This window comes from Bradysia coprophila, unplaced genomic scaffold (genome assembly GCF_014529535.1).
Source record: "Bradysia coprophila strain Holo2 unplaced genomic scaffold, BU_Bcop_v1 contig_333, whole genome shotgun sequence".
Lineage (NCBI taxonomy): Eukaryota > Metazoa > Arthropoda > Insecta > Diptera > Sciaridae > Bradysia > Bradysia coprophila.
Window position 1 is genome coordinate 1,491,966 of NW_023503592.1, and position 24,699 is coordinate 1,516,664.

At 39.4% G+C, this 24,699-nt stretch overlaps 3 protein-coding genes and 1 long non-coding RNA gene across 5 annotated transcripts; 2 read left to right on the forward strand and 2 right to left on the reverse strand.

Annotated features, from left to right (window-relative positions):
- The first annotated feature begins 265 nt into the window (after positions 1-265).
- On the forward strand, positions 266-23,374 carry LOC119079778. Its single transcript, XR_005088228.1, has 4 exons — positions 266-405; positions 4,246-4,249; positions 5,791-5,795; positions 23,363-23,374. It is a non-coding gene; the product is annotated as an uncharacterized LOC119079778 (long non-coding RNA).
- On the reverse strand, positions 2,168-4,211 carry LOC119079753. Its single transcript, XM_037187832.1, has 6 exons — positions 4,095-4,211; positions 3,709-3,827; positions 2,946-3,532; positions 2,742-2,886; positions 2,423-2,673; positions 2,168-2,353 (listed from the first exon to the last, which is right to left on the reverse strand). The coding sequence occupies exons 1-6, from the start codon at positions 4,103-4,105 to the stop codon at positions 2,330-2,332; spliced, it is 1,137 nt and encodes a 378-aa protein (XP_037043727.1). The 5' UTR covers positions 4,106-4,211; the 3' UTR covers positions 2,168-2,329.
- Positions 9,984-11,276, reverse strand: LOC119079761. The gene is made up of 2 exons (XM_037187841.1): positions 11,063-11,276; positions 9,984-10,998 (listed from the first exon to the last, which is right to left on the reverse strand). The coding sequence occupies exons 1-2, from the start codon at positions 11,159-11,161 to the stop codon at positions 10,318-10,320; spliced, it is 780 nt and encodes a 259-aa protein (XP_037043736.1). The 5' UTR covers positions 11,162-11,276; the 3' UTR covers positions 9,984-10,317.
- Positions 16,486-22,931, forward strand: LOC119079747 (uncharacterized protein DDB_G0274171-like). 2 transcript variants are annotated; one of them, XM_037187821.1, is made up of 3 exons: positions 16,486-16,655; positions 21,169-22,571; positions 22,779-22,909. In XM_037187821.1, exons 1-3 carry the CDS (start codon positions 16,611-16,613, stop codon positions 22,840-22,842), a joined length of 1,512 nt encoding a protein of 503 aa, XP_037043716.1. In that variant the 5' UTR covers positions 16,486-16,610; the 3' UTR covers positions 22,843-22,909. The 2 variants fall into 2 exon arrangements, with proteins under 2 accessions (XP_037043716.1, XP_037043715.1); XM_037187820.1 differs by having other exon boundaries at positions 21,169-22,931.
- Positions 23,375-24,699: the final 1,325 nt, after the last annotated feature.

Consider the following 24,699-nt stretch of genomic DNA (forward strand, 5'->3'; position numbering starts at 1 on the left):
GTAGTGAAAATAGAAGACATCAATGACGTCTTGCATGAGTGCTTTACGAACTACAAGGAAGACATTCATTACAAATTGAACTCCACGTAAAGTTGATTGTTCGCTATGCACTCCAGTGTATTGTCTCGTTAGAACTTACAACACCAGTTGTGTTACACAACGGAGATGTGAAGACAACTTTTGCTAGATTTTTCGACAAGGCAATTTAATCGAGTGATAGCTCGTTTTGTTCGTATTTGAAGCGAGAACATGAAAGGATAGGTTCTGTGGCCATATAGATCAAAGTGTAGAAATAAAAAAGTTCGGCTATACATAGTGTCGCGCCCAAAAGCATTTCTTCGTTTGTTTTTTTTTCTTACAGAAGGGGCTAGCGCCACGGACTCCGCTACCGATCCGTCCAATATGGTTCATTGATTTTTTGTAATTTGAATTTTTCTGAATTTTTTATTACAGCCAGGACAAACATCACTGGCAGTTCTCGCTACATTCACAGTTCTTCATTAGGATGTCGTACTATAAGAAGAAGAAGAAGAAGAAGACTATTTTTGACGGAGCTCGGAACTCGGAACCGAATTTCGAAATTTGGACAGCCTGGTGTTCGAAAAATTTTTGCTAAAAGTTGTTGAGAGAGACCAACTAGCCCCGTTCGGTAAAATTCGGAAATTGAATTTATCTTCAAATGGCATCAGTCAGTTCGATGGCGACACGTTCGACGATTTAGTTAGTCTTACAAAACTTGACATTAGCTACAATAAGCTGCAGGGCCGTAGCTACTAATGGGCTTGAGCGGGATGAGCCCACCCTGGAATCTTGCGAGTCCGCCCTGAGAAATACGATTATAATTACATATTCAACCGCTAACTTATCATCAATATGTTTCTTCTTCTTCTTCTTCAGCCTGTTTATTTCCACATATATCCATCAATACGCGATAAAAGCCGATTTTGATATATTGTGTGTGATATAGACACCTAGGGCGTAGTCACAGATTTTGACTATTGACAACCAATTTCGAAATTTTTTCTTAGAATTTTTTTCCCAGAAAAAATCGGACAAGGGCTTAGTAGCTATGGACTTCCTTTATCAATTCAACCACTTACCCTTCGAGCCATAAAATTTTCGGCTAAGTCACTTTTCTCTGAAAAATCTCGAGAGTCTGATGTCGACAAGTGTGGACTCTAGTGAATAAGACCGTTCAAGAATTTAAGAATTTCAATCAAATGTCAATTTAACTCCGATGTGGACATTTAACACATTTTTCGCATTTTGATTTTGAGTTAACCCAAAAAGCGGTCGATTTTGTGTGCTAATCTTAGTTTTTGGCCATAGCCTTTCAGAATTCCTATGGTTACCCAAAAAAGTCGAACAAATTGCTTTTTGGCACCATGGAACTTTACACTAAACTAAACATTTTGGGGGCTGTTCACATATTACGTCACGTTATTTTACGGAATTTTCGACACCCCTCCCTATCGTCACGCAAAAATGGTTAAATTTGACCAAAGTTTTTAGAACCGTCACATTTTGCTGTAAAAGCACTCTCGATTCGAGCGTGACGTAATATGTGAATAGCCCATTGAGAGTGAACTGAAAGTTATGGACAGAAATGCTCGTTTGGCATATTAATTTTAGTCAGTAAAGCACAATTTTCAGAATTCGATAGAATATTTTTGGTGGTGCTTGTTCCATTGTACTCTGACATACACCCGAAAGAAATTAAATTCTTTTGTTTTCGGGCCTTTTCCGATTGTTTGGGTCGACCCATCTTCGAACATAGCCATCCTTTTGACATTACCAGACGGAAAAAAAAAGAATTTTGGAAATTGGATGTGTTTTACTGAAGTTAGAGAACGGCCATCTCTGGACAATCACAATATGTACGGAAAAATGTCTAAACATGTCACTTGCGTCACATCCGCTAAACGTGCGGTCATGATTAGTTTTCATTTCGATAGCTCCATTCTAGGAGACTGGATCTAGGAGTCTTAATGGCAGCCCTGCTAATGAACTGATTTGAATCTATTAACGCTGTTCTCGATAGCTAACTCTGAACAGAACGATTTTTTTTTATCAAACAGTGACATGTACAACCTGTTCTTATAAGCCTTATACTCATGCAAAATTTGACGTCATTACTGGTCCCACCTCGACACAAAATAGTTTGCTACGAAATTGGGCTAAGCTTTATTTTACAGCCAAATTGATACAATTCAAATTCAACAAAATAATAGAACTGACGTACCTTCATGATAATCACATTTAATAATAATTCCTCTGCGCGATCCCCTTGACCATAAAGACTTACGGCGCAGCCACATCCGAAATCACATTAGTGGTCGGTAAATTGGTAGCCCTGCTCAAGAGCAAATAACAAATTAGTCACAAAGTCCTAGCCAGCAGCCATAATGGCCGGAAAAATTACCTCCAATCCACGTTTCCGTTCCTTTTCGCGCAGCACTCTCTCTCTTCGCTTCTTCTGCTCCTCGATGGCCACCAGGTATTTTCTATCATCATCGGTCATCTCACCCGTATCCACTACCATCGGCAATGGGGCTGTTTGTTCGAGTGCTGTCCGAACACTACTACAAATCGTCACTCGCGGAGTCGTTGATCGTCGTGGCTTTAGCATCACACTGTTGAAGTATGAACGGCTGAAAGGTGACGCAAAGCCTTCTGAAAATTTGACAAAGAGAAATTCCATGAGCTGTGCGTTGTGGACAGATCGAAGCTTCTTTCACTACCGAATTCAGGATTGACAGTCACTGTTCGGGAAACGGAGTCGCCGTTTGCTTGCGCTTTGATAATGAAAGGTACTTTCTTCCGGGTCACTGGAGCTGGAGCTTTTTCCGGAATCGAAAGTGGAAATCTGGTGCGTGGAAAAGGAAACTGCAAATGGAATCGGTTTTAGAGGTTGAAAGGGACTGTTGTCACTGTTGATTCGTTACCTGAGTTTTAATCGACATCAAGCTTGGTATACGATGTACTTGCCGGACAGGCCCATGCCCATTGGTTCGCGCAACTCGATGTTCGAATCGGCGCATTTTGTTTCTGTTCCTCTTTGCTTTGACTTTCTGCTTTGACGATGATGATGAAGACGATGCTGCCGGCGTCGGCGCTAAAATTGGGATCTTATTGGAAACCTTCATGATTCCTTGTGGACCAGGCGACGTTGAAACGACATCATCTTTTGGTTCGACCGACCTAGGCTCCAATTTCTCCGGTTCGGTCACAGCTTTTTGTTCGCCATCAAGACTGTCCTGTTCAAGCTGAACCGGTAGAATCGCTTCAGTTACCGGCTGAGCGTTGTTAAAATCGATGTTATTCTTGAATATGCTTTGCGGCTCTACCGCGTTGTTGGCCAGCTCGGTTGCACTACTTTGCAGTACGTTCACAAGAGTTGAAATCGATTTGCTCCAAAGATCGTTCGGATAAGTTGAAGCTGGTTCAGTTGGTGAGACTGTTGCTTGCGGCGCGATTGGTGAAACAGACGCAATGGACATCTTTCTGACAAGCTCGTTTTCGTGTTCTTCACCTAAAATGTTTTCGAAATTCGCGTGACAATTGTTTGTCAATCACTTCAAGGCGAAATCAGAACACATTTTACGTCGGACCAACGCACTGTCTAGCACCGACGCACCAGTGCGTTGGTCGGACTTAAATGTCCGTGTCGCATGCATCTTCCCGCGTATAAAGCCAATCGCATATTACCATAATTATCTCCTACTTCGTCCAGTAAGGCATCTTCATGCCGTTGATCCATTGCCACATCCAGCTCGAGTTCCAGCTCGTAGTCGAGGACTTCTTCATCGATATCAATCGTTTCAATTCTTAAATCGACAAAACAATTGAACTTCCTTATTAGAATATTCCGCCATTAAACCATCGCAAAAGGTCGCATTGGAACATAAAGGTTGATTTCCTCTTACGCCGTTTAGGCTTCGTTTAGCTAAACCACGCCTCTTTTTGATTGTTTAAAGAGTAAACGGAGTGCAAACGGAGCGTAAACGGCGTAAGAGGAAATCAAGCATAAGCCAATTCACGAAAAATCAGTTTTTGTCATCGAAAATTTAATAAATAATTTCAGCTTTACTTACTCGTTCGACATTGTAATATAACGTCTCGCAAAGCAGCAAAAAGCTGAACACTTTTGATCGAAAAATAAATCAATTTTATTGCCAGTTTACCGAATAGGTTATAACTGTCAAATGCTCTGACGTGATATAGCCATAGAGCCAGCAGCAGTAGAGAGGTAGGTCCTGTCAAAGTTGGCTGTAAACTTTGAGGTGAATCTAATCGAATTCGATTTCAACAATTTTTCCTCTGAAAAGTAGTCGAAACTGCGAAGTCTATTTCGAAGATGTGCATTTTAATGGCAGCCTTAGTGTAGCCTTTAACTGGCCAGATATATCTTTGGAAAACGTTAAATCACTTATGGGGCCCCAGCTCGGGAGGGGTCAACCCAAAATCGATAGTCAAAATAGTGAGGCTAAGTTCGAAGATGGGCGATTTTGGGTGGACCCCTCCCGAGCTGCGGCCCCATAAGTGATTTAACGTTTTCCGAAGATATCTCTGGCCATTTAAAGGCTACACTTGTAAGTGATACGTCAAATGAAAGGTATTTACAATACCGATCGACGAAAAAAAAGTTTATGGAAATTGGATGACCGACTCGTGAGTTAGACCCTTTGGTGTGAACTAGGTACAGGGTTGCAAGGCTTCTGACTTGTAACATCTAAGTTATAAGTTGTAGGTCGACAGGGAGGTTGTTGAACCATGATTGAGTGACTTCCCGTGAAGTCTCGTTAAAGTCAAATCGCCAAGAAAAAAGTAAATCGCCAAAAAAAATCGCCAAAGTGTGAAAAACCACCAAGAAAAATCGCCAAAGTGTGAAGAAACGCCAATTATTTGATTTTTTTCTTTTTGTCGTTTCTTCTCACTTTGGCGAATTTTCTTGGCGTTTCTTCACACTTTGGCGATTTTTTTGTCGTTTCTTCACACTGTCGATTTTTTGGCGATTTAAAAAATTCTAAAAAGGTGACGAATTGCCAAAATAAGTCGCCAAAGTGTGAAGAACCGCCAAGAAAAATCGCCAAAGTGTGAAGAAACGACAAAACGAAAAAAATCAGCTAATTAACGTTTCTTCACACTTTGTCGATTTTTCTTGGCGATTCTGTTGCCAAGGTATGTATGTGAAGTACAGGCGAACTTGAACCTGCGAATTCTACATTATAGTCAAGTAGTTATGACGATCATTTTATATCACTTTTTAGTGATTTTTGGAATTACAAAAAATTCTCTTCTTCTTCTTCTTCTTTTTCAGCCTGTTTCTATCCACTGCTGGATGTAGGCCTCTCCAACTTCTTTCCATTTCGTACGATCCATTGCCATTTGCTGCCAGTTTGTACCTGCAATATTCTTAATTCCGTTTGTCCATCTCTCTGGTGGTCTACCTATAGCTCGTCTTTTATATGGTCGCCAGTTCATGATCTTTTTGGTCCAACGTTCGTCTGTCCTTCTTGCAATATGTCCCGCCCAGCTCCATTTCAGAGATGCTATTCTTTCCATGACATCAACGACCCTGGTTTGTTGTCGAATCCATTGATTCGTCATTCTGTCTCTGAGTGTTATTCCAAGCATACTCCGTTCCATGGCTCTTTGTGTCACTCTCAATTTATCTTCGGATGCTTTCGTTAAAGTTAACGTTTCCGCTCCATAAGTGAGCACTGGAAGGACACAAGTGTCGAAAACTTTGCGTTTCAGACTATTATTCATTTTGCTTTTGAAAATTAGTCTGAGTTTTCCGAACGCTGCCCATGCAAGACCAATCCTACGTCTTATTTCTGCAGTTTGGTTGTCCAGACCTAACTTCAGTTTATGTCCTAGATACACATAGCTGTCGACTCGTTCAATGACAGTGTCACCAATTTTGATTTCTCTATCGTCCCCGATGTTGGTCATGACTTTTGTTTTCGATAAGTTCATCTTGAGGCCAACTTTGATTGCCTCTTCACTTAACTGTTGTTAAAAATTCGCAGACAAATACCAATAAAATTTCGTAGGTTTGAACCCGCGAAAAAAATCGCCCATTCAAACTGCGAAAACAAATACACAAAATTTGCAGATAAAAATCGCAATCATTGAATCATTGAATCATAAAAAAAACTTGCAGGTTTCAGTTGAGATCCAACTTAACTCAATTCCTAACTTTCTTCTCGCCATAAAGGGGCCGTCCATAAAGGACGTCCGCGATTTTTCTGGAATTTTAGACCCCCCCTCCCCCCTTGTCCGCACTTTTCCACTACACAAATGTATGGCGGTCACACTTTGGCGAACCCCCCCTCACCCCCATAGTGCGGACGTCCTTTATGGATGGCCCCAAAGGCGTGTTGTTGGTTCCTAGGGAATTCATCCTTTTACGAAAAGTAACGTGTAGGAGTTTAGTTCGTCCCTACAGAATTCATTTTGCGAAATGAATACCAATTTTCATTGTACATAAAAAGTGTTTTAACACGCCGAGCGATCCGGCCCATTGCCCCGGAGCGAAGCGGAGGGCCGCAATGCGAGCCGGGCGCCGGAATGGTGTCGGTAACTTAGGAGTTATTTTTTTTTTCTCTCGCACCGTCTAATAATCAGTCCTTTTACAAAATAACACGCTAATGGTGGACATGTATCTCATTTCTATTGGTAATTTATTATTTTTTATCGGTAGTATTGAATTAAATTATCGGTCGTTTATTACCATCCTTTTTTATCTCCGTTTTTCAATTTTTTATCTACCGTTTATTGAGATCGCTTCCGAATGAACAGGTGCATCGCCCTCGTCTAGACACATCTAGAGTACTTCGCACTCAATGTAATAAATAACTAAATTTCAACTAGTCGGATCTTACTAAAACAAACTGCCGGTGTGTAGCGCGCGATCTCAGGATCCTGGCGCTAGTTTTATGCAACTCAGCTCAGCATCATAATTTTCGAAATCTGCGGACTTTAGATGCCTCTGTTGCATAAAAGGTTCTACGAATCTCGATGCAAAGTGCTTTATAAGGCTTACTATGTGTATTGTGCACTAGGCCTACGGCCTAGAGTCACAATTACTCATCTAAGGCCCGATAAATCACTTTGCACTCGATGTCTTTCAAGACTTTGAAATCATGATGTGATGATAACAAAAAAAAAAACCAAAGATAGATATATAATGCAAACTCTAATATTTTCCTGAAGAATGAATTTAAATTTTAAAGTTTTTTACATTTTGTCGTTTTTTCACACTTTAGTTATTTTTTTCGCGATTTGTCAATTTTTGAGAATTTTCGTAGTCGCCGAAAAAAATCGTGAAGAACTGCCAAGGAAAATCGCCAAAGTGTGAAGAAACGCCAATTATTTGATTTTTTTCTTTTTGTCGTTTCTTCACACTTTGGCGAATTTTCTTGGCGTTTCACACTTCACACTTTGGCGATTTTTTTGTCGTTTCTTCACACTTTGTCGATTTTTTTTGGCATTCTCAGAAACTGACGAGCCGCCAAAAAAAATTGCCAAAGTGTGAAGAACCGCCAAGAAAAATCGCCAAAGTGTGAAGAAACGTCAAAATGTGAAGACACGCCAACATTTTTTTTTTTGGCGATTCGACTTTGGCGATACTTCACGGCAATATTGAGTAATAAGACTTCAGGAAGTGACATTCTTCTTTCTTCTTCTTCATGTGACATGCATCTGTTTAAATGTCCATAAAGTTCAGACAGAAATCCAAAATAGTCTTTAAAAAGCCTGCAGCCTGCGATGTAGACCCGAAGCAGGATCTAATGGGGAGTTTTTGCAGCGAAGCAAACTCGCTAGAGGTGTTTTTTATCTTTTAGATGAACTTCATTCCTGACGCCTCTAAATTCAATTTATAAGTACGATTTACCCAAAGTATATAAACATACTGAAGGTAATGCAAATACACAAAAAATCACGGAACCCTACTTTCGGGTGAATATAATTTTTATAATGTTGGCCCTAGGCTCTTTATACTCAACACAAAAACTCCAAACATCACGCAAGCAACATAACGCGTCTTATATTCACCCGAAACTTAGGTTCCGTAAAATTTGTGATCCGCTGCGCATTTGCATTACCTTCACTATGTTTATATGTATACTTTGCGATTTATCGACGAGAAATTGTCCGATTTTGTACTTTATTGAAAAATACAGGTACTTTTCCTTAGAAAATGTCCGATTTAGTCCGACTTTTTAGCGAAAATATGTCCGATTTTGTCCGACTTTTTCAAGGAAAATGTCCGACTTGTTTTAAGTCGGACACCCCGAAAATCAGTGGGACGTCTGCTTAAATGGAAAGGTCACGCAGACCGCCATTTTATTAGATACGCGGCTGATGATTCTCCTCATCATCACGACGATGATAATCATCACAGTAGGTGAATTTTTGTGTGAAATCCGCCATGTTATCATCAAGTGTGGTGTGTCAACCGCGTATCTGTATCTGCGTGACCTCCCCAAAGTTTACAGCCTTGATAGAATGCGTATGACGGAAATTTTCGTATTGGTGGCTCACACATACCAACAAACAAAATAATTAATTTTCGACTAGACGGATCGAAGTCAAACAAAGTGTAATTCCTTTCATTATTTCATTACTTCCTACATGACGACACAACCACATTTTTTGACAGCCGGGCAGGCCCGCACTGGCCATACTCGATTCCCGAAGGGCCTTTTGCCTTAGTCGGGCGAAGTCCCGACGAGGTCTTTTTTGAATTTCACCATTTATTGTTCAAACAAATGAAGCTCATTTTAGCGAACATAGACAAAATCTTTAATTTCCTATCGAAATTTTTCTACTGAGGGACTGAGGCCTTTTTCCACTGAGGCCTTTCTGTTTGTTTTCTAGAAATGTCTCAGTAGGAAAATGGAAATCGAAGAAAAATCAACAGAAAGGCCTCAGTAGGAAATCGTAGAAAAAATTGAGATAAAGGCCTCAGTAGGAAAATTTTGTTTGGAAATCGAAGAAAAATTAACAGAAAGGCCTCAGTAGGAAAATTTTGTTTGGAAATCGAAGAAAAGTTAACAGAAAGGCCTCAGTAGGAAAATTTTGTTTGGAAATCGAAGAAAAATTAACAGAAAGGCCTCAGTAAGAAAATTTTGTTTGGAAATCGAGGAAAAGTTAACAGAAAGGCCTCAGTAGGAAAATTTTGTTTGGAAATCGAAGAAAAGTTAACAGAAAGGCCTCAGTAGGAAATCGTAGAAAAAATTGAGAGAACGGCCTCAGTAGGAATATTTTGTTTGGAAATCGAAGAAAAATTAACAGAAAGGCCTCAGTAGGAAATCGATGAAAAATTGAGAGAAATGCCTCAGTAGGAAAAGTTTGTTTGGAAATCGAAGAAAAATTAACAGAAAGGCCTCAGTAGGAAATCGAAGAAAAAATTGAGAGAAAACTTTCGATTGGAATCACAGAAAAAAACAGGAAGGCTTCAGTAGGAAAATTTCGATTGGAAATCGAAAAAAAATGAACGAAAAGCCCTATCCTAATCAAAATAAATATAAATATAAATTCGATTGTCTGTTGATTGTAAGTTAACGTATACAAAATTGTAAATATGTGAGTCAACCTCTATGGTACCTCTATGTGGTCAACATAACAAGTCAATACAGTAATATATTTACTGCCTTAATTTTATAGTTACATGTACAATTTGAACCTTTGTAAACAATTAAATGCGAGCAGAGCGAGCGAATTTTTTCGAGTTTGCATCAGAAGCATTTAATGTTACTAACAAATTTTATCTTGAAGAAAAAGTCTCATAAATTTTTATTTTTGAAGAGAAGTCGGATAAAGTTGGACAATTTTTTATGAAAAAGTCGGACAAATCGTACAAAGTCGGACAAATGTTGAAAAAGTCGGACAAATCGGACATGTGGGACGTCTGCATTTAAGGGACTTTTTAAAAAATTTCTTCTTAAATAAAAAAAACTCTGAGTCAACGAGAAAACAAACATTTTTATTTAAATTGCACTTAACATCTATCTACTTCCAACCGGGTTTCGACTGCCACGCAGTCATCATCAGGGATTTTTCTTATCGACCTTTCCAAAGTTTACAGCCTTGAATTCTATCAGGCTGGGCCAAAGCAACACCATCTGTTATCATTTCTCTGACTACAAATCAATTTAGGTTGTTCAAAGATGCCAAAATCAGTGAAAAATGGCTGCCTGTCTGCGAGCACGCTAAGTTGAGTTAGAAACGCAATCGACAGAAGACAATAAAACCGAGATGAAGAGGCGCAATTTTATTTATTAGAAGATGGTGAAATGTGACTGATCAACATTCGGTCACTCTGTGACTCTTTCGATACGGAATGTAATTGGTCATGCTATCGAAGACATAGACCGATGGTACGACAAAAGTTTTGCCGTTGAAGGTTTCTATCAACTCCATGAGTTCTTTCCGTTCATTCACGTCCAGCTGCTTTCCGGCTGGCGCATAAACATACGCAAGCCCCATGTGAAGTTTCTCATCGATTGGTTCCAATGACAGGTCGTCATTTTCGTAAATCTTTGCAAATTGATCGCGAGCATTCCGAATCAGCGTCATACTCCTTTCGTCCACTTCCAGCAGCAACTTTATGCCTCGCTCGTTAATAGTCAAACGAGCGTACCTGATACGTAACGGTTCAACGAGGTACTTACCGATAATGCACATTGCCTTATCGTTTTGGTCTTGCAATACATCATCCGGAAGCCAACGGCTTGATGATAGTATGACACCGGTTGCATCAGCCCATCGTTTGATTGGTGGAATCATTCGATTGCCACATTGATAGATTGAGTAGATTGTCATGTGATAAGTCGAAGCGGGTAGTGGTGAATAACTGGCTGATAGGCTGGATGTACGTAAAAATTGTTCGATTCGTTGAGCTAACGTTGTTAGAGATGGATCAATCATTGCGACAATTGTGTAACCGTAAAATGGTTGATATTGTCCGGTTTGATTGATTTTTTGCTATGTTTACCATTGTCGTGGTAAGTTTGTTAATTCCGGTTAAGTACATTGTGGTTACACTTACCGAATTGTATGGCACAGAACGGAGTTTGTTGGAAATGTAGTACGCCATCGTCAGAATAGAAACGACGATGGCAATGCGGCCGATTGTTTTTGTTTTCATTTTATGTGCACTCTAGTACGAACACTGTGCTTGTGATTCAGAATAAATTTTTTTAACAAAACGAGACGTGTCCGTAGTAGACGCTGCGACGGTAGACCCGTACGAGCTCTTTCATATCTATTGCGTACGTGACTCTAGTCTAGTGTGTCCAAAATCGTAGTGTGTAATACACACTGAGTATAAAAGCCTAGTGAGTCCGAAACCCTAAAACGTCCGAGACCCTGGTGAGCCCGAAACCCTAGTGTGTCCAAACACACTATTTTACATGGTACGGAAAACTCAGATGTAGGATCCAGACTCTCTCCCTAGCTGAATTATTGCCTGTACTTATCGTTGTTCCAACTACCCTGACTAAGAAAGACCCAACTTTACCTATCTTCGAACTTGACCTCACAATTTCTACTACCTGTCTTTCAAGGAAAAATTATTCAAATCTGATTTGATTGACTCAAGTTGTCTACATGACGGACACACAGACGGATTCAGATTCGTCATCTATAACTGTAGTCTTTGACCTTATCGTCTGCTTCGAATTCCACGTGTTACAAACGGTATATCAATATTAATAGCCCCCTGTACCTAGTACGGCGCTAAAAAAAATTGTCTTATCTGGTCATGGCAATGATGATAAAGTTGAGTAAATATCGTGTATATTCTGAAAAGTTGTATTGTTGGTATCTCAATTAGTCACTGATAACATGAAACTTTCTATAAAATTGAAGACGGGTCAAAAACTGGGTGATCACAGTGATGTTTCAGCCAAGGAAGAATGCATGGGTAATTCCAGCTAATTTGTGACTGTTCGAAATATTTTCACCAATTGAAATGCGATCTCGGCAAACTTTTTTTTCCTTGAAAGCTGTTGACCAGACGCGTCGTTTAAGCCCCATATTAGGTCGGTGGCCAAAAATCTCGGGGAGATACCACCATAAAAATGTATGCTTGTTTTCAGCAAATTTTTGAAAATTCTAGTTTATTTCACGAAACCTGAACCGATTTCACTAAACTTTTTTTTTTGCTGAAAGCTGTTGACAAGACGCGTAGTTTGACACCAATATGAGGTCATTGTAAAATGCGGTCTCGGGGAGATATGACCAAAAAGTGTTTGTTTGTATTCGACATTCCGAGATATTCTCAATAAATCTCAAATGATTTTTGTAAATTTGCTTTACTATGCTGGTGCATGTAATAAGGCTATTACATGTATAGGCAATAACCTTTACATCACTCGCATAGTAAAACGTCGTACTACACACGGAAAATAAAGTGATATCTCGTATCACAATGAGTAAAAGTACCTCGGGCTGCCGCCCTCGGATACTTTTTCTCATCTGGATACGAGATATCACTTTACTTCCCTTGCATAGTAATGTACTATTCCTGTAAATGTGAACGCTATAATTCCACAATTGCTGCAAATGACACGAAATTAATTTTTTTTGAAGTTTTTTGGTTCAGTCTGCTTTGAAGTAAGGTAAAATCACTTCAACCCAAGCGTTGCCAAAATTACATTTTTTCAAATAAAAACTGAAAATCGGTGTCATTCGAAAGCTACAGCATATGACTTCACGAGAAAAATAACTTTGCGTCAATCAGGTTAGTTGGGTGACTAAAGTAGGTGAAAACAGCTTTCCAGCAGTGATAAAAGTCATCCTCGAATTTCAACTCGTCGAGGTTATCTCGAAAAATTTTGTAACAACTTTTTTAACCGGTTCTGAGCCAAAGCAACATTTTCTGTGGGGTAACAACCACCAATTGTGAAAACAAAAATTGCTGGCTATTTATGACCTCCGAAAAATATCACTTTTTTAGACATATCTCTCTCAAATTTTGGGTTACCAACCTCATATTGAGCTTAAACAGCGTCTTGACCATAGCTTTCAGGGAAAAAAAAGTTTACTTAAATTAGTTTTTATTTGGTGAAAATATTTCGAAAAGTCACAAACGTGTAACGCAACTAACCGCCGACTTTTGCGATCACACAAGTCACACTTCGCAGGCTAAAAATTCCAATTCTTGTTGGTATGAAAGCCCTATGTCTCCTGAGTATTAGAAAATTTATAGACTGCTTTTTTACCGCAAAACATAGCCAACACAATTAACTTTATGACTCACAGATAACGAAATTTGTAACGCAACTAACCATGGAATTACCCATATACCGATGGTGTGCGTAAACATAATAACCTTGACATACTTTATGCGTTTGTTGAGTTTAATCACCTCAAACCTATTGTTTACAACATAGCGTATAAATACCCAATAATATACCCACGACGCAGTAAAGGAAACAGATATATCGATGGCTTTTGCTATTCGCACTGGCGTGTACTGACTATTCGCACGCGAAAAGGACTGCTTCTTGAAAAAGCGAATATGATTTTCGCGCCGCGCCGGTATAAAAGGACTGTAAAAGTAGTTGCAAAACGATTTTGAGAGTGTTGGAATCTTCTTCTTCTTCTTCTTTTTCAGCCTGTTTCTATCCACTGCTGGATGTAGGCCTCTCCAACTTCTTTCCATTTCGTACGATCCATTGCCATTTGCTGCCAGTTTGTACCTGCAATATTCTTAATTCCGTTTGTCCATCTCTCTGGTGGTCTACCTATAGCTCGTCTTTTATATGGTCGCCAGTTCATGATCTTTTTGGTCCAACGTTCGTCTGTCCTTCTTGCAATATGTCCCGCCCAGCACCATTTCAGAGATGCTATTCTTTCCATGACATCAACGACCCTGGTTTGTTGTCGAATCCATTGATTCGTCATTCTGTCTCTGAGTGTTATTCCAAGCATACTCCGTTCCATGGCTCTTTGTGTCACTCTCAATTTATCTTCGGATGCTTTCGTTAAAGTTAACGTTTCCGCTCCATAAGAGAGCACTGGAAGGACACAAGTGTCGAAAACTTTGCGTTTCAGACTATTATTCATTTTGGTTTTGAAAATTAGTCTGAGTTTTCCGAACGCTGCCCATGCAAGACCAATCCTACGTCTTATTTCTGCAGTCTGGTTGTCCAGACCTAACTTCAGTTTATGTCCTAGATATACATAGCTGTCGACTCGTTCAATGACAGTGTCGCCAATTTTGATTTCTCTATCGCCCCCGATGGTTGTCATGACTTTTGTTTTCGATAAGTTCATCTTGAGGCCAACTTTGCTTGCCTCTTCACTTAACTGTTGTAGCATAAGCTGAGCCTGACCTAGATTCGCTGCTATCGGTACAATGTCATCAGCGAAGCGGAGATTGCTCAGGTACTCTCCATTTATCTTTATTCCCATTTTACTCCAGTTTAACTTCTTAAAAATACTCTGCAGAATCGGTGAAATGGTGTCACCCTGCCTTACATCTCGGCCAATTCTGAATTTCTCCGTGCTCTTATGAAGTTTTATACATGAAGTAGCATTTTTGTACACATGTCGAATTGTGTTGGAGTACCTTGAGTCTACTCTATATTCGTCGACCATGTTTCCACTGAATCGAAAGCTTTTTCGAAGTCTATGAATAGCAAGACTATGTCGATGTTGTATTCACAACACTTCTCAACAAGCGTTCTCATCACCTGCAAATGGTCGTTTGTGCTGAAACCAGATCTGAAAGCAGCTTGTTCAACAGGTTGGTAGAAGTCGAACTTGTTAGTGTTCCTCTTCGTAATGATTTTCATAAACAACTTGTAGAGTGTTGACAATAGGCTTATGGGCCGGTAATTTTCCAACTTTGTTATGTCTCCTTTTTTATGCAGCAATGTAATTACCGCATTTTCCCAGGCTTCTTCTACTTCTTCCCATTGGAGACATTGATTAAACAAAGCCGTGATTGCCTTTAATAAGGAGTCTCCACCCAGTTTAATGGCTTCCACTGGAACACCATCTTCTCCGGGAGACTTTTCGTTTTTCATCTCGGCTACTGGGGCTTTGAGCTCATCAACAGTTATGTCAGGCATATCCTCCGATCCCACGTTTCTTGTTATTGGTCTATCTTCGGTTTCTTCCGTTGGACTCTGTTGGAATGGTTAACTAAAAAGAACAAGAGCGAAGTTCTTCTCAAGAAGATATGTGTCCCTGTCCCTGGTATAAATCATGACCCTTCGTTATTTAGTAGAATTCGAAATCATGAAGTAAATTGATACACCAGCACGAGCACAAATTTGTTTAGATGACACCACGTGAAACGTGTCAGTTGAATAATTTCGAAGGAATTTTTTTTGTGTGTTAAGTTGTCAATGTTGAGGTTTTGTACATTTTGATCGAAAAATATTTTCTACCTATTTTTATAGGTAGTATTCCAAAAATACACGTGTATAAGTTCATAAGGCGTACTAAGCCACTACTCTTTTCGTTTCCACTTAAAACAACTTCAGTTTTCGCTCTCAGACTACCATTAGTTCTCCTTCGTTTCATAGTGTTGAAAATGTGTATGTACAGTCATCCGATTGCAACTGGAGGAAACCTTTGTTTTTAACAACAGAATTTAATCCAAGAAAGTCTTCTATAAAAGACTTGATTTGAGGTAGAAAAATTTGCATGTGTGTTCGCACGCGCGTCCGAATAGTCTAAAACAAAGTGGAATGGCTATTCGCCCGCGCGGGTGAATAGTCAAATCGAATCTGCGAATAGCGACTTTATAATACTTTGGCTATTCGCACATTATAGCACATTGTGTAGCCAAAGTATTATTCTACGCTATTCGCACATTCTCAAGGTCGATCAATTTGTAGAATGACGAATTCAGTTGATCAAACAGAAACCTTCCTCATACAATTTGCAAGAGTATGTGTTCAGTAGATACATACCAAACTCCTTCTTTACACAGTTTGTAGAAGGATAAATAATTTTTGTAACAAACCAACCTCCTTCCTTTTGTAGAAGGATGAATTCAATCGGAACAAACTAAACTTATTCCTTACAGAGTTTGTAGAAGGATGAATTCGGTAGGAGGAACAAACAAAACTATTTCATTGCAAAGTTTGTAGAAGGATGAATTCAGTAGGGTTGTACAGGCCGACAAGATGATTTTTTTCTATGGAAAACCACAATACGTTTTTTTACTGGTTGTGCAATTTGAGCAGTCTTTTCTTCGCTTATATCTTCAAATAAAAGATAATCACAGAGTAATTCTCTGCTCAATAGCTTTCCCCTTACTCAGGGAGTCGAACTCGACATGTTACAAACGTATGCGTAAACGTACTTCGTATGGGTCTAAAAACTCCATCAAAAACAATTTTCGATAAAACTTGAAAAATGAATTAATATTCTTCTGTTGTTTCAACATCAGGACAGACTTCTTTTTCAAATATTTACTTTATTTCATGTCAAAGTAAATTGACACTGGAATATTCCACGTATAATCCGATGGGTATAAATACAGTTCGCGGAAGACCATTAAACGCAAAACGTGTGAAAATTATATTGTTAACAGCACCGTGGAAGTAATAATACGTTAATACGTTTTAAAAAAAATGCGGTGCAATTGGTTGGTTGTTGTGACAGCTCTGGTTATCCAGGTAAATACAGCTTCTTTTGTAAAGGGGTTTACATTCAATAAGAACAGCTTTAGGGTAAATTTAGAATTGAGTTGAAGGTCATTGGACTCGTTGGTGTTAAAGGCCGTAGAATGAAGGTCTGTCCCGAAATCATCTGACTACATAAAAAGATCAATTGGAATTTTATTTAATAGTCTTTGGGGCGCCAAAAAAAGCACAAAACTTGAATATACTAGGTACTACCTGAGGTAAGTCCATGTTGAGATGTCGGAAATACTGACTGTGTTGCCTTTTTGAGGCAGTCATAGAAGTTCAGTGGAAGGCAACTCAACATCGACCTGGTCGGTGTATATACTCGAATTGTGCGTGTTTTTAGGCCTACAAAAATAGAAAACTTGACCTTCATAACTGGGGTATTAACATCATAACATTTCCTAACAAAACTAATTCCCTGAGTAACAACGTTCCCTCCCAAACTATTCTCACCTCAATTACTCAATTACTATTCAGCGTTTTGGTTTTTTTAATTCTCACATACGATAGTTTAGTCAGGTTTACTTTATCATGCCCGCACGTTAGTAAGCGAGTTTGACGCAAGTCCACTACCAAAGAAGTTTAAAATTTTTGGACTAAAATCACAAGTGGCAAGTGGCAAATAGGCTTATGGGTCGGTAATTTTCCAGCTTTGTTATGTCTCCTTTTTTATGCAGCAATGTAATTACCGCATTGGAGACATTGATTGAACAAATCCGTGATTGCCTTTAATAAGGAGTCTCCACCTAGTTTAATGGCTTCCACTGGAACACCATCTTCTCCGGTAGACTTTTTGTTTTTCATCTCGGCTACTGCGGCCTTGACTTCATCAACAGTTATGTCGGGCATATCCTCCGATCCCACGTTTCTTATTATTGGTCTATCTTCGGTTTCTTCCGTTGGACTCTGTCTTGCTGAAGAAAACAAATTCTCATAAAATTCTGTTGCAATGTTTAATATCGCATTTCGATCCGTTTGGATCGTTCCTGTTTTGTCTCGTAATTTGAAGATTTCTTTTTTGGCGTTTGTCATTTTTCTCCGTAGGACTTTCATATTGCAGTTAGCTTCAATTATGTTTTGAGCCAATTGGACATTATATTTTCTTTCATCTGATCTCCTTGCTTTGTTGATACTTTTAGACAAGTTCCGGTATTCCACCGAATCTCGCCCTCCGTTTTTTACCAACTCTGCTCTGCTTGCGATCAGGTCTAATGTTTCTCTGCTGAGTTTTGATTCTTTCCCTTGGACGGATTTGCATTTGGATTTCATGAAACCCATTATTGTATCGACGATTTTGGTATTCAATTCGTCCAATGTTTCACATTGATTGTTGACGTTATCTAATTCGGCTGTCATTTTCGTAGCAAATTCTTCATTTTGTGTGTAACGCCGTTGTACGTCAATCCTTTCACTTTTTTGAACTAGTTGTGATCTTTGAAATCTGGTATTTAACGTGACTCTTGCACGAACCATTCGGTGATCACTACCTGTTGAAAAACTGTTCTTAACGGTTGACTTACAGCCAGTTATGATGTAATCGATCTCATTTTTCGTTACACCATCTGCACTAGCCCAAGTCCATTTCCGTTGAGGCTTTCCTGCAAAAATTGAATTCATTGCGTACAAATTGTGTCGCTGTAGGAAGTTGAGTAAAGTATTTCCACGCTCATTTCTTTGGTCGTTGCTGAAACTACCAATAGAAACTTCGGAGTCTTCTTCTCGTTTTCCCAGCTTCGCATTGAAATCACCGATTAGATATTGGTAATGTGATGGGTTTTCGTCCAGAGCTTTCTCGACATCTTCATAGAATCTTTCTACTTCTTCGTCATCATGGGTGGTCGTGGGTGCGTAAACCTGAATTAATTTGACACTGTATCTGTTATTTATCTTCAGGCTTACGTATATCACTCGATCGGATATGCTTTTCGTGTGAGTTATGCGATCCGACCACCGCTTGTTTATGAACAATCCGACACCGTGCATCAGCATCTGACTGTCACTTCCTCGGTAGAAGAATGTATGCCCTGATTGTAATTTCAGGCATTCCTCTCCAGGTTTTCTCACTTCGCTCACTCCCACAACATCCCATTTTATCTTTTCTAGCTCTTCTTCCATTTCTTGCATTTTTTGTCTTGTCGACAATGTTCTGGCATTATATTTGGCAATGTATAATTCGTTGTGGCTTCGTTTGAAGGTTTTTAGCATTAAAACACCACGCTTGCTACTGCGGGTTGGTGAATATGAAAGCTTTACTTTGCTCGCCCCCGGTAATCCCCGAGCTCTGACCCGCACAATTCTGCACGTTCCGGGACCACAGTGCCTATCAAAGTACACAGTGCCCGACGGGGTAGTGTTACTCTTTTTGAACATTCTTTTCCATAAAGCTTTGCCCATTCTTTTGAACCTATCTGAGCAAAAGGTTATTGGCGTCTTTTAAAGGACGTCCTTTAAAAGCTTAACCTAGTAGCTAATAAGAATTCTGGGATCGTTCTATCCTTGGGTTTCCTGATCGTGTTGTTTCGCCTCAACGTTGGTCCCTTAACCCCAATTCTTTCGGCTTCCAGCTCACGATTCATTCAGCCTTAAGATTGATCTATCTAATCCTATCTTATCTACTGCTACCTCCTCGTTAAACTTCATTCGCACTCTTAAATTTAGATAACTCTCCTAAGAGAGTCATTGCCCGGAGGGTAAGACGAGGACTTAAAAAGAGCACTTGATAGGTAGATAGTTGCACGCCTGACGCATATGCATTTAAGCGCTACCCTATCTATCTACCCCACCCATCCCCATTTTCATGAAATTTCATTAAATGAAAAATTTTGTATGGGTAAGGATCTGGTCCGATTTTACTGAATGCTGTTCTGAGCTCCCAATAGGTCCCTGAATCGATGTGCATTCTTAGTTTTTGGGTGCATTTCGGAAAAACTTCTTTTTTGTTGAAGAGGGGTGTGAGAATGCCTCACCCCCAGTGATATCAGTAGTTTTGGAAGTAAACACATTCATGGACTTGCGTCACATTTACCCTAAAGGGTTTTAGTACTGATCCATGGTAACATAACAGCGGAAAATTTTTAAATTCGAATTTCTGCAGGGGTCCATTGTGAACAACAAAACAGTTGCTTAAACATCATGATAAACATTTGACAGTGTTGACTTTAATTTACATTGGAAATATTAAATGGATTCGATATTCCACATCTATTTGATTGGTATATTTAATCGGTACATAAAAACACTTTGCAAAATGGAACGCACGTGAAGTATGGTGGAAGTTATATGATGTTAATTGGTACATAAAAAATTTGACGCCTATTCGAACTATATAAATTTTGTAAAGACAAATTGCTACCAAAAACATTCTTGCTTCAATTAGAAGTCCATCAACAAGACGCATCGTCATTTTACAATACTCTCTCAGCTCAAAAATACGCCTCGAATTTTTAATAATCGTTTTTCGTCTCTCGTTATTTTAAAGACTATTGCGTTACCGTCCACAACATATACGTAATAGCGAAACAAGCGAAAGTGCCTAGTCATCGAACCTAGTTACCGGCCGCGGCCGTCTCAGAATCCTTACAATATATCTATAGTTGAATCCCCCTTGGCAATCGACTTGGTATATTCCTGATCCGCCAAAAAACCCTACAGGGTGAAGGTGACGCAAGTCCTTGTGTCTACTTACAAAATAATTGAGATCGCTGAGGGTGATGCATTCTGCGCCTGTCCGCAAAAGTTTTATCAACAAAATATTGAGTCAAAAATTTTTACAGTGAACGACATCTCAAATGTCTCACTGTAATTTTTTTCAGAGAATGTCATTGTGAATTTGCAATGACACAATAAAATTCTCAGAAAAATTTGACAGTGAGACATTTGAGATGTCGTTCACTGTAGAAAGAAAATTTTACAAAAAAAAAATTGCGTCACAAAATGACTTTTTTGGTAGTGGACTTGCGTCACTCCCACTTACTAATTTGCGGGTATGATTCGTGTAGTTCTGGAATTATGTCCTTAGAAGAACCTTGGAGGTCTGTAAGACTATTTCCACTTCGATGGACCAATTCTATATTGTTTTGTCTGTAAATTGATTTTAACTCACGTGTTAAATGTGCTACACGTGTCTGGTCCATATACCATGCTGACCCTGGCAGCTTCTTATTCCATGGTTTCTTTTTCAAGTCGAAAACTTAGTTAAACGTTTTTCCGATCGTGTTTCCTCAATATACGGTCCACCGACTCCGTTTTACAGCCATTGATTCACCCTATGTCCAAGATTGTCGTTTTGGAGAAGTTAGTTTTCTGTATTCTTTCACCAACAATTTACCTATTTTCTCAGTTCGCGCATCATTATTCTACAATACAACGTCTTAGCATCCATCCCTCTCTTGCGTTACATAATTTTTATAATCGATCCCCTACTTAATTGCTGTATTTACATGGTTATCCTGCGTACTTATGCTTTTGTGTTGTATTAAACAGAGATTGTCGTTCTTTTCAGGGTTCTCTTCCTGGTACAACTTCTGCTACTTCAGTTAAAATACCACGCAGTGAACAATTACTATGTCAACAGATAAAATGTGCACCAGCGACCTGTTGTAAATACGGAGTTGTGAAACAAACTTTGCAGAATGGATTCCCACGATGCGAACGATGCAGAGAATTATCCGAATGTCCAATGGTCAAATGTGCAGCACCAACTGATTGCAAGTTTGGAGTTGTAAAAGACACCTTCGAAAATGGATGTCCGGGATGTGAAAGATGCAGAGAACTATCCGAATGTCCAATGGTCAAATGTGCAGCAGCGACTGATTGCAAGTTTGGAGTTGTGAAAGACACCTTAGAAAATGGATGTCCGGGGTGTGAAAGATGCAGAGAATTTTGGGAATGTCCACAGTTAAACTGTTTGGCAGTTGCTTGTGAATATGGAACAGTTCCAACATATTTCGACAATGGATGTCCCGGATGTGGAAGATGTAGAGAGTTGTCTGAATGTCCAATGGTCAAGTGTGCAGCAGCGACTGATTGCAAGTTTGGAGTTGTGAAAGACACCTTCGAAAATGGATGTCCGGGATGTGAAAGATGCAGAGAACTATCCGAATGTCCAATGGTCAAATGTGCAGCAGCGACTGATTGCAAGTTTGGAGTTGTGAAAGACACCTTAGAAAATGGATGTCCGGGGTGTGAAAGATGCAGAGAATTTTGGGAATGTCCACAGTTAAACTGTTTGGCAGTTGCTTGTGAATATGGAACAGTTCCAACATATTTCGACAATGGATGTCCCGGATGTGGAAGATGTAGAGAGTTGTCTGAATGTCCAATGGTCAAGTGTGCAGCAGCGACTGATTGCAAGTTTGGAGTTGTGAAAGACACCTTCGAAAATGGATGTCCGGGATGTGAAAGATGCAGAGAACTATCCGAATGTCCAATGGTCAAATGTGCAGCAGCGACTGATTGCAAGTTTGGAGTTGTGAAAGACACCTTAGAAAATGGATGCCCGGGGTGTGAAAGATGCAGAGAATTTTGGGAATGTCCACAGTTAAACTGTTTGGCAGTTGCTTGTGAATACGGAAAAGTTCCAACATATTTCGACAATGGATGTCCCGGATGTGGAAGATGCAGAGAATTATCCGAATGTCCAATGGTCAAGTGTGCAGCAGCGACTGATTGCAAGTTTGGAGTTGTGAAAGACACCTTCGAAAATGGATGTCCGGGATGTGAAAGATGCAGAGAACTATCCGAATGTCCAATGGTCAAATGTGCAGCAGCGACTGATTGCAAGTTTGGAGTTGTGAAAGACACCTTAGAAAATGGATGCCCGGGGTGTGAAAGATGCAGAGAATTTTGGGAATGTCCACAGTTAAACTGTTTGGCAGTTGCTTGTGAATACGGAAAAGTTCCAACATATTTCGACAATGGATGTCCCAGATGTGGAAGATGTAGAGAGTTGTCTGAATGTCCAATGGTCAAGTGTGCAGCAGCGACTGATTGCAAGTTTGGAGTTGTAAAAGACACCTTAGAAAATGGATGTCCGGGGTGTGAAAGATGCAGAAAATTATCCGAATGTCCGCAATTAGACTGTTTAGCTTGTGAATATGGAAGTATTCCAAAATACTTAGACAACGGTTGTCCTGGATGTGGTAAGTGCAAGGAGTTATCTGAATGTCAGAGTTAACTACTTAACCGTTTAATATAGGGATAAGTGAACTATGAACTATGAAATTGAATGTTGAGAAGTCCCTATCTGTAGTATACCATAAATATACGTTTTATACGTCCGTGTATGTGTACAACCAAAAGTTTCTTTCAAATCGTTTTCTAATTTTCAATAATTTCAGCAATCTTATAATCCTGAATTTGCTCGCCACGCCGATTCTATGATTCCCGTGTTCGTCACAACTTCTAGTTTTGTTGATTATCGAGTCAAGATGTTTGAAGCTGGTGCTATCTGCCGATGGGGCTTGTGGGTCACTGAATGGTAGGAACAAGATCTCAGTCTGACTCATTAACTCTTAGCCTGTGGTTTTCGAGAATATTCTTCTTGTAAAACAGTTCCTGGACCTTAACGACGTTGGTCTAGCAAGTGAGACAGTAGCGAATAGTGCGCTCAGTAAGAGCTTTCGCTTTACTTCGGGTGTAAGAAAGTTAATGACAATGTTGAAGACAGTGAGCTGAGTGTGGAAATGCACTTAGAGTAACTGATAGCCGCAATGTTTTTGTACGATATGTCACCAGTGAAAAAATGACGATCAGCGTCATCTCCTAATATAACAACCTTGGACCATCGCAGCAATTTGCTACGATCTCGACCTGACTGATTTTCAAAATGTTTTAATTTTCGCAGAATTGCTTTATTTTGTATCCAGAATACAACCAAATTCCGTTCTCTCGACTCGAACTATCAAAAACTATAAAAATGTTGACCAGCTCTAATACATAAATATGAGACGTGTTAATATTCCGACGCAGCCTTTTCCTTCTATAATCAATGTTTAGCAGCTTGGATTGTTCGTGTATTTGTCAATAATAAATTTGGTGAAGCGAATGTTGTTATTCAAAAACTGTCGCATCTCGTTCCCAACTTTTGACTTCCGTTTCAAATTGTAACACAATATGACTGCAGGAAGGGTCCTGACCAGACATACGAATTCCATAAGCCGGTTAAGCTACCTGCGGAGACTTTTGATGCTGTTAAGTCAAACCAATCCGGTTTCGAATAGGCTGACATCTTGTAACAGTAGCTAGTTTCAAGTGCAGCTACTACACAAATTAGCAGACAGATGGAGCCCTTCATTTTTCTGTAAGAAAGGAAGACAAAATAAATCTATGAACAGTAGCTCTACACATAGCAACGATAAAGAGACCTATTCCAATTTTTTTGTTCTCCTGTCTGTGATAGTAAAACAGCGCAGCAGTAAAGTTTGACAGCACAACAAAATGAGAAATTTGAATTAGGTGTCGTTCGCGACGTGGAGGAGGCCTAATTCATGGGGGAGACATTTTATGAGAACCAAAGAAAAATTGGAATTAGTTCTATTTCGCGTTGCTGTGTGCATCTATACTTAGTTGAGCAAGTTAAAATGTTACCTTACTTATTAGAATTTTCTGCTGCTGGTCTTCTATTATCAAATGCTGAGGCAAAGGTTGATGAATGAATGTTTCGGTTCAAGCAATCCACGATATTTATACGTACGCCAATACGACATTTCTCTTTATCTATCATGTTTTCTAAAGAAACGTTGTTTTCGTTCGTTAATATATCGCATTCTGATAAGGATCTGACGAAAATACAATCGTTTTTATTGCTCAATGTGAATTAATTACTCATGCTCACCTTCATTGATACGTTTATTTTCCTACTGTTTTGATAAACACAAAAACATGTTTTCGCAATGCAAATTTCAGAGAAAAAATGATGATGCGGCTCCGTGCGGCTCTGTGTTTAACAAAGACGCAATGTTTCTGGAGTAAAATTTACTTTGTTAAAAATTGTTCAGTTTAGATGATCGAGACGCAGAATGCGGCTCCTAGT

Bases quoted from the DNA above. Each gene is read 5' to 3' on its own strand.
- LOC119079753 (XM_037187832.1), bottom strand. The intron at 3,533-3,708 runs GTAATATGCGAT...AAAACATTTTAG, and splicing joins CGAAGTAGGAGATAATTATG to GTGAAGAACACGAAAACGAG. The intron at 2,674-2,741 runs GTAGTGAAAGAA...TCAAATTTTCAG, and splicing joins GACTGTCAATCCTGAATTCG to AAGGCTTTGCGTCACCTTTC.
- LOC119079761 (XM_037187841.1), bottom strand. From the start codon at position 11,161: ATGAAAACAAAAACAATCGGCCGCATTGCCATCGTCGTTTCTATTCTG. The intron at 10,999-11,062 runs GTAAGTGTAACC...TGGTAAACATAG, and splicing joins GTTCTGTGCCATACAATTCG to CAAAAAATCAATCAAACCGG.
- LOC119079747 (XM_037187820.1), top strand. From the start codon at position 16,611: ATGCGGTGCAATTGGTTGGTTGTTGTGACAGCTCTGGTTATCCAG. The intron at 16,656-21,168 runs GTAAATACAGCT...CGTTCTTTTCAG, and splicing joins TGACAGCTCTGGTTATCCAG to GGTTCTCTTCCTGGTACAAC.